This window comes from Harpegnathos saltator, unplaced genomic scaffold (genome assembly GCF_003227715.2).
Source record: "Harpegnathos saltator strain DR-91 unplaced genomic scaffold, Hsal_v8.6 scaffold149, whole genome shotgun sequence".
In the NCBI taxonomy this organism is placed as follows: domain Eukaryota; kingdom Metazoa; phylum Arthropoda; class Insecta; order Hymenoptera; family Formicidae; genus Harpegnathos; species Harpegnathos saltator.
In genome coordinates this window covers 1423-10802 of record NW_020229927.1, presented here as the reverse complement: position 1 = coordinate 10802, position 9380 = coordinate 1423, and the positions used below count along the sequence as shown (strand labels likewise).

Sequence of the window (9380 nt, the reverse complement as noted above, 5' to 3'; positions counted from 1 at the left end):
ACACCCTCATGCGCCGATCAGAGGACTCATTCCCGGAGGCATTGCACGCCGGTGCTCCGGCAGCCGAAGGGAACGATCCTCTCCCTCATCCGTCCTGGCCACGGCCAGGCGGAGAGAGGTACCCACACCCGGGTCTGCACACCGCGAGGGTTTGGAACCCCTCGCGGTACCCGGGGGGTGGAGGGGTGCTCCGGGCCGCTCGGACGTATTCCGAGGCGGGGTCGGAGCCCCTGTGTGCTGTGCCCGAGGGAATGCGATCGCATCACCCTAAAGCGGACCCTCGGGCGGCGCGAGCACGCTGGCTGCCATGGGGGAGACGTTCCCGGTGGGGTGCGACACCGGTGAACTATCTCCTTCCATGGGGCCCCCCGCGTGGCGGCGCTCTGCACGGTGCCCACATTGTCGGAGGTGTGGGACCCCCGAAAGCGGTCTGGCCACCAGAGATGGTGGTCAGGGCGCGTGTAGGGGGCGGGAGGCCTGTGCCGACGATGTCATATTCCGTCGGCCCGTGCCATATGGTGCTCCTCCGGGGGAACTCGGAGGCTCCCCCTTGCCGGGGGGATGCGGGCATGCCCGGGCACCGGAGCCGTGCAGAGTGGTGGGTTTTAAACCACAATGACTGATTTCTTAAACTCCTCAAACTTTGACTCATCGGATACGGAATTAAATACGACGACCCAGGCTAGTAAAATGGACACGAGAAGCCGAGCTGGCAAAAGCCAGACTACGGTAAGGAGGGAGGGGCTTAGGAGTGCTAAGTCCCAAGAGGTAAAAAAGGCGGGCGAGATTTGCGACAGCGACAGGTCCAGGTCCAGATCTAGATCGCCTATCAAGATCGATGAGTCGACGCCGTTTACCACCTCTAGGGAAGAGGACTCTGATGATGGTAAAAAAGCCATCAAGAAGAGAGAAGGAAAGTGGGAGATCCCTAGAGACGAGGATGAGAACACGGACGAGGAACGCCTCATAGAGAAGGCCACTAGAGGCAGGGGCAGGCCGGAGACAACGGGGGGATTCCGCCTTAAGAAGGAATTTATGGCAAGAAAACAGGCCATAATAGCGCAACAAAGGGAAGAATTCCTACTTAAAGGCATGGAAAACCCGACGGAGGAGTTTCAGGATTGTACCTCTAATAGAAAGTACAAGGCTGAAATTAAACGAATAACGGAACACTTAGAGGAGGCCCCTTTCCGAGACGTAACGGCGTCCATATTGGAAGCATCTACCAAAGTGTTGGGCTTTTCGCAGAAATCGAAGAGTCTCAAGGGCACGCACGTAAAGGCACTTAGAGACGCTGCGGCGGCGATTACGGCAGGAGCTAACGTTATGGCCATGCAAATGGCGCATGACAAATGTGGGGACAATCTAGACCTCATAGAGGAGCTTCGGGCGGAGAACGCGAACCTAAAAGCGTCTCTAAAGGAAATGAAAAAGGAGCTGGAGGAAGTGAAGGAGATGCTCCGCGGTATAAGGGAGGCTCCGCTGCATGTAGCGGTGTCCTCCCCGCCCGCGAAGCACCCGGGGAACGTGAGTCAGGGTGTGGGAGAGACACCGCGGCGTGTACCGAGTGCTCCCCCGCCCCTGACCTACGTAGAAAGGGAAAGGGCGATAACTCCACCCGCGGTGGACATGATGGAGGAGGAGGAGGAGGCACCGATAGGGATCATAGAGGTGCAAAAGGGGTTGATCCCAAGGGAGAGGAGACGCCCAATAAGGGAGAAAAAGGAAGCCAGGGTCGCAAAATCAGGCCCCAAAGTCAGAGAGAACATCCTCCTGGACAAAAGGGTGAGAATAGAAAGAAGGGAAGAACCAGAGAGGAATGAAAGGAAGGGACTGGAGGGCAACATAACACAAATGGTGTTCAAAGCCTTAAACGAGTGGAAAGCACAAGTAAAGGAGCTTCCCAAAAAAGGGGCCGGGAAAGAAGAAAAGGCAAAGGGAGTGGTGAGCCAGGGTGTGGTACAACAACAGCGGGGAAACAAATACGAACAGGAGTACCCACAACTACCACCCACACGAGCCCAAAGAAAGGAGCAGCAGGCGCAGAAAACTCCCACACCACAGGAAGAAATGTGGACGAAAGTAGTGGGTAGGAGGGAAAGGAAGATGGAAAAAGAAACGCAAAAAAGGCAGGAAATAAAAAGGGTGATAAATATAGAAAGAAAGGAGGGGAAGAAAAATAGGAGGAGAGTCCCCAACACGGCGGCGGTAAATATTACCGCCGAACGAGAGCAGTATAAGGACCTATTGACGGAAGCTAAAAGCAAGATCGATCTCAAAGGGATTGGGATCGAGAAGATCAGGACAAGAGTGGGGGCCACCGGCGCCTTGGTGATAGAGATACCGGGGGAGCATAGGGGCACACAGGCGGATCAACTTGCCAATAAACTAAAGGAGGTACTGGCAGATAAAGCCAAGATCAGTAGACCCCAGAAAATGGGAGAAATAAGAGTGAAAGGAATGGAGATATCCACTACGGAAAATGAAGTGGCAGAGGCTGTTGCCAGAGTAGGGGGATGCCAGACAGGAGAGGTGAAAACCGGTAAAATGAGAGTGGCCTGGAACGGGTACCGGACCTTATGGGTACAATGCCCCCTCGTGGTGGCGAAGAAGGTTGCGGAGGAGAGAAAATTAACAATAGGATGGGCGCTAACAAAGGTGGAACTATTGCAGGCGAGAGCACTACAGTGTTTCAAGTGCATGGAGAAAGGGCATGTACAGGTTAACTGTAAGAATAGCAAAGACAGACGCGCAAACTGCTATAGATGTGGAGAAATTGGACACCTGGCTCGGGATTGTAACTCCAGAGTCAGGTGTCAGATTTGTGCGGAGGTTGGCGTCCAGTCGAACCACAGGATGGGGGGGCCATCCTGCCGTCCCCCAAAGAGGAGGAAGAATATCCCTGGGGATGCAGTGGAAGGGGGTATGGCGACCGCACCGCCGCCACGAGACCCTCCTGCATCCCCAGAAGAGAAAAGGAAAGAGGAGGAAGGAAAGAAGAGGGAGAAGGAGGCAAATAGGGAACCGGAGCCAGAGTCCCAGCCTCCTCTCCCTCAAAGGAAGCGGAGAACCTCGCTCCCTCTTTCGCCCCCCACACGTGTCCCCACTGAAGGTGGGAGCATGGAGGTGGACGAGAAAAGGGGGGAAAAGAGAGTGAGGCCCACAGAGAGAGAGGATACCGACGGCGAACAGCCGGGGGAAAAAGTGGTGGTAATCACGGTACCAGATAATGGAGACTAGATTATTACAAGGGAACCTGCACCGCGCCCGTCAAGCGCTCCCCCTGTTCGAGCATACTATGACGGAGCGCGGTGCAGGCTTAGGAATAGCGGCAGAGCCCCACCATGTCCCCAGGAACCGCAGATGGTTCGGGGACGAGTTGGGCTCTGTCGCTATTGTGTGGAAGGCGAGCAGCCGCTCACCCCCTGCCAAATATTTGGACCGCGGCAGGGGGTTTGTTGTGGCCAGGTGGGGAGCCGTCACCGTGGTCGGGGTATACCTCCCCCCAGCAAAGAGCCTGGGCTTGGTAGATTACGAGTCCAGGCTCCAAGAAATGGGAGATGTCATCAAGAGACATCTCCCGGGTCCTGTCATCGTCGCCGGCGATTTCAACGCCAAATCGGAGCTGTGGGGCTCCCGGCGCGATGACAGGAGGGGGGAGGTAACTGCGGATTGGGCCGTGGGCCTAGGTCTGCACATAATGAATGATGGTGTAAAATCCACATTCGTGGGGTCGAGGGGGGAGTCTATTATAGACTTGTCTTGGGCGACCCCCTCGGCCCTGCGAAGGGTGCGGACCTGGAGGGTGGCGGAGGAGCTCGAATCGTTGTCTGACCATCTCTTGATAGAGATGGAGCTCTCCGTCACCCCCGATGGCCTACGGCCCCGTAATAAGGACGGACCCCGGCCCGGTAGATGGGCTCTGGCCCAGCTGAACAGGGAGGACTTGGAAATCTCCCTGATGGGCTCCACCTGGCCACAAAGGAAGGACGGGCAGGACCTTGACTCTGAGGTCATGGAGGTTATGCAGGTTCTCGCACTCGCGTGCGATGCCTCCATGCCCAGAGTCAGGGCCTGCCCAAAACGATGCGCCTGGTGGTGGACCGAAGAAATTGCCGCGTTGCGGCGGAGGTCGGTCCACCTCAGGCGCGCGTTCAGAGCGGTACGCTGGGACGCGGACCCTGAGGTCACTCTGGCCGCCCGGCAGGAGTTCTGCGCTGCAGCGAAAGAACTCCGGAATGCCATAGGGGTGGCCAGAGGAAAGGGGTGGGACAACCTCCTCCTCTCGCTGGACGCGGATCCGTGGGGGCGCCCATACAGGATGGTGATGCAAAAGCTGAGACCATGGGCGCCCCCTCTGACGGAGACGCTTGACTCCCGGTTCCTGGGACGGGTGATGGGGACCCTATTCCCGGTTGGGGGGGAAGACCCCATCACCCAGTACACAACCCCCTCCCCCGAACAACAGGGGGAGGTTCCGGGAGTCACCGAGGAGGAGGTGGCCGAGGCTACCAAAAGGGTCAAGAGCGGGAAAGCTCCGGGACCCGACGGTATCCCCGGCCGTGTCCTCACCCTGGCCTCAGGGTACATGAGCGGCAGGCTCGCCAGCCTTTTCACAAAGGCAGTGAAGGAACGAAGATTCCCCCCAGTCTGGGGGAGGGCCAACGTGGTCCTCCTCCGAAAAGAGGGCAAGCCGGAGGAATCCCCCTCCGCGTACCGGCCCATATGCCTCCTGGATGAGGCGGGCAAGCTCTTTGAGCGCATAATAGCAGCCCGCCTCAAGAGGCATATGTCCCGGGAGGGTCCTGACTTAGGTGACGGCCAGTATGGCTTCCGAGAGGGCAGATCAACTGTGGATGCAGTGTTGCATCTCAAGTCCCTCTCGGGGGCCATAGTGTCGGAGGGCAGGGTGGCGGTCGCGGTATCCCTGGATATCGCGAACGCGTTCAACACCCTGCCCTGGGGTAGGGTGGTGCAAGCGATGAGGGGTTATTTCCGCTTCCCACCCTACCTCACGGCCGTCATAGAGGACTACTTCCGGGGTCGGCGTCTCACGTGGATGGACGCCGATGGCACGGTGCGAGAGAGGGGGATGAGTCGTGGGGTCCCACAAGGTTCGGTGCTGGGGCCCCTATTATGGAACATTGGTTACGACTCAGTCCTCCGGACAGCCCTCCCCCCGGCTGTAGCACGCTGTGCTACGCCGATGACACGCTCGTCCTAGCCGGGGGAGAGACTGGGGGGAAGCCGTTCACACGGCCAATTTAGCGGTGGCGGCGGTTGTGCGCTCCATCCGCAACTTGGGCCTGGTGGTGGCCGAAAGGAAGACGGAGGCGATCTTCCTCCACGCCAAGGGCATGAAGCCACCCCAGGCCCAAATCAGGATAGGTCAAGTCAGGGTCCCCATAGAGGCCCAGATGAAATATCTGGGCCTCACCCTGGACGGCACCTGGTGCTTCAAAGAGCATATCAACAGGCTGGTCCCCCGACTCCAGGATGATTTCAATTCAACCTGGGCAGGTTGATGCCCAACGTCGGGGGACCAGACATGAAGGCACGTCGCCTCCACGCAGGAATCTTAAATTCCGTACAATGTACGGAGCGCGTTTGGGCGGAGTCTCTGGCCGCCAGTCGCCGATCAAGCGCAGATGCGCAGAGTGGCAGAGGGGGCTGGCGGTCAGAGTTGCGAGATGCTACCGGTACCGTCTCCTGCGTGGCGGCGACAGTCCTGGCGAGCATGCCCCCCATGGAGCTCGTGGCCCCTGTCGTACAAACGTATGTACGACAGGAAGCGCGAGCTCCTAAGAAGAGGGGGGGCGGACATACCGCTCGCCAGGACGATTAGAGAGATGAAGCACCAGACTCGACGGATCCTCCTCGAAAGATGGCAGAAGGTGTCTGGCCATGCCAGATACGGAGGAGGACCGTCGAGGCCGTCCGGCCTTCCTGCTCGAGTGGTGGGAAGGGCCCTATGGGCCCTGACTTTCAGGGCGGCACAGCGTGCTCACCGGGCATGGCTGCTCGGTGAGTACCTGTGCCGAATAGGAAAGGAGCGCACAGCCGCCCCTGCCACCACTGCGGGAATGGCCACGACTCCGCGCAGCATACGCTCCAGGAATGCCCGGCCTGGAGCAACGAGCGCGGAGTCGTGGAAGGCAGTTTAGGTGGAGACCTTTCGCTCCCCAGTATAGTCCCGGGCGATAACTGGAGCGAAGAAGAAATGAGGATGCCTTCACCACATTCTGCGAAGAGTGATGCAGAAGAAGGAGGAGGATGAGGAGGAGAGACGAAGACGCAGAGGGAAGGGGAAGGCGGAAGAGCGGAGAGACCGTCACCGCAAATGGAGAGGAGGGAGGAGCAGGAGCAGGGAGGGGATGCAACTCCTCGGAGGAGGAGGAACTCCGGAGGTTGGGGGCGCAGCCACCAACCTCCGCCTCCTCCTCACCCCCCTGCTCCTCCTCCAAGAAGGAGAAGACGAGAGGAACGACTGGAGGGGGCAGTTGAGGAGCCCTCCAAGAGAGCAGAGGGGTGGCGTGGTGGTGCAATGCAGAGGCTTGCGCTCACTCAATGGCGTGGCGGCAGCCGCTTGGACGCCCGATAGTTGGTGGACTGGCACTTCACCGCCGCCACCCCTCGCTGCCCCACCAGCGGCAGCGACGGGAGAAGGGAGCGGATTGGGCCAGAGGCTAAGGCCTAGGCCCCAAACCCGCAAGACCACCGACTCCCGCGAGAACGGGCGTCGGATGAGAGTAAGGGGGGGAGAGGGTATCGGTGATTGATCAATCCACCAAATAATGCCCCTCCCCCCCCTGAAATCGCAGTCCGACAGACCAGTCGACATGCAGGAGGGGGTCACTAGGACCCCCGCCCCATTCCTCCGCGGAGGTGGGGAGAGGCCGGCGGCTAGGGGAGTAATTCCCGCAACCGCGGCGGGAGGGTGGGGGGCACCGGCGGGGGACTCCCGGCCCCAACCAGCCCTCCCAAGGTAGAGGTGGCTGGCTGGATACGGTGGTTCATAGTCAGCACACAACGTTCTTCAATGGCGGGCGCCTCGTCTGGTCGGAACGGTGTTGAGCGGCCTCGCCGGCTTTCCCCTTCCCGACACGAAGAGACTAGGCGTGAGGGTGGCGAAAGGGAACGGCCAGGTCTGAAGCGGGCCCTCGGGCCGGCTTCCCCCCTTCCCCTGGGGGAGCCCTGTCGAAGCGGACCCTCGGGTCGCTTCCCCCTCCGCCACCACCGCCCCTCCAGGGACAGAAAGGTGCAACATCTGGACTCCGGGGCCGATCAGCAGTTTTACAGCGCACCGGGGCCCCGAACTCAAGTCCTTCGCAGCGCACCCGGGGAGGTTTTAGCCGGTGGAGTCCGGCATAAACCCTGGCCTTCCCCGAGGGTCAGGGTATCATGATGGATTTCCTCCCTCGTCAAAAAAAAAAAAAACAAAAAAAGGTTATTGGGGTTAGGTTAGGTTTAGGTTTTTTTTTAGTAAATGGTTAGGTTAGGCTTAGGTTAGTAAAATGGTTTTTAAGTATGGGTTAGGTTAGGTTAGGTTAGGTTTGGGTTGGTTAGGTTAGGTTAAGGTTAGGTTTTTTTTAGGTATGGTTAGGTTTTTTAGTAATGTTGTTAGGTTAGGTTAGGTTAGGTTTAGGGTTGGTTAGGTTTAGGTTAGGTTTTTTAGTATGGTTAGGTTTAGGTTGGTTTTTTTAAGTAATGGTTAAGGTTAGGTTAGGTTAGGTTAGGTTAGGTTAGGTTAGGTTAGGGGTTAGGTTTTTTTTTAGTATGGTTAGGTTAGGTTAGGGTATGGTTAGTTAGGTTAGGTTAGTATGGGTTAGGTTAGTTGGTTTTTTTTAGTATGGTTAGGTTAAGGTTAGTAGTTAGGAGGTTTAGGTTAGGTTAGGTTAGCGTTTAGGTTAATTTGGTTGTTTTTGTATTTATAGTAGGTATAGGTTAGGTTTTTTTTTTTTTTTTTTTAGGTATGTAGTTGGTTTTTTTTTTTTTTTAGTTTTTTTTATATGGGTTAGGTTAGGTATGGTTAGTTAGGTTAGGTTAGGTTAGGTTAGGTTAGGTTAGGTTAGGTTAGGTTAGGTTAGGTTAAGGTTAAAGTTAGTATGGTTAGGTTAAGGTTAGGTTAGGTTTAGGTTTAGGCTTAGGTTAGGTTAGGTTTTTTAGTAATGGGTTGTGTTTAGGTTAGGTTAGGTTAGGTTGGTTAGGTTAGGTTTAGGTTAAGGTTAGTTTTTAGTAATGGTTAGGTTAGGTTAGGTTAGGGTTTAGGTTAGGTTTAGTATGGTTTTTTTTTTTTTAGGTTAGGTTCGGTTAGGTTTTTTTTAGTATGGTTAGGTTAGGTTAGGTTAAGGTTAGGTTAGGTAGGTTAGTATGGTTAAGGTTAGGTTGGTTTTTAAAGTATGGTTTAGGTTAGGGTTAGGTTAGGTTTAGTAATGGGTTAGGTTTAGGTTAGGTTTAGGTTAAGGTTTTTTTTTTTTTTTTAAAGTTTTTGTAGGTAATGGTTAGGTTTTTTTTTAGTTTTTTTTTTTTTTTTTTTTTTTTTTTTTTTTTTTTAGTATGGTTAGTTAGGTTAGGTTAGGTTAGGTTTAGGTTAGCGAGTTTCTTTTTTAGTAATGGTTAGTTAGGTTAGGTTAGGTTAGGTTAGTTTTTTTTTTTTTTTTATCGGTTAGGGTTAGGTTAGGTAGGTCTAGGTTTAGGTTAGGTTAGGTTTTTTTTTTTTTTTTTTTTTTTTAGTATGGTGTTAGGTTAGGTTGGTTTAGGTAGGTTAGGTTCGGTTAGGTTTAGGGTAGGTTAGGTTTAGGTTAGGTTAGGGGGTTTTTTTTTTTTTTTTTTTTTTTTTTTTTTAGTATGGTTAGGTTAGGTTAGGTTGGTTTAGGTTTAGGGTTAGGTTAGGTTAGGTATAGGTTCGGTTAAGGTTAGGTTGAGGTTAGGTTAGGTTAAGGCTTAGGGTTAGGTTAAGGCTTTAGTTAGGTTAGGGTTTTTTAGTATGTAGGGTTAGGTTTAGGTTTTTTTTTTTTTTTAGTATGGTTAGGTTAGGTTGGTTTAGGTTAGGTTAGGTTAAGGTTAGGTCTACGGTTAGGTTTAGGTTAGGTTAGGTTAGGTTAGGTTTTTTTTTTTTAGTATGGTTGGGTTAGGTTTAAGGTTAGGTTAGGTTAGGTTAGGTTAGGTTAGGTTAGGGTTAGTTAGGATTAGTTTTTTTTTTGAGTTTTTTTTTAAAGTATTGGTTAGGTTAGGTTGGTTTTTTTTTTTAGTATGGGTTAGGTTAGGTTAGTAAATGGTTAAGGTTAGGTTAGGTTAGTTTAGGTAGGTTTAGGTAGGTTAGGTTAGGTTTTTTTTAGGTTAGGTTAGGTTAGGTTAGGTTAGGTTTAGGTTTAGGTTTA

At 53.8% G+C, this 9380-nt stretch overlaps 1 protein-coding gene across 1 annotated transcript; it reads left to right on the top strand.

The window, feature by feature from the left end:
* Positions 1–615: 615 nt before the first annotated feature.
* Positions 616–5077, top strand: LOC112588092 (uncharacterized; the record flags this gene model as incomplete). Its single annotated transcript, XM_025296575.1, has 2 exons — positions 616–2923; positions 3318–5077. Coding segments are annotated over exons 1-2 (4068 nt in total), but the record flags the coding sequence as incomplete, so codon positions are not given.
* Between the last annotated feature and the right edge of the window lie 4303 nt (positions 5078–9380).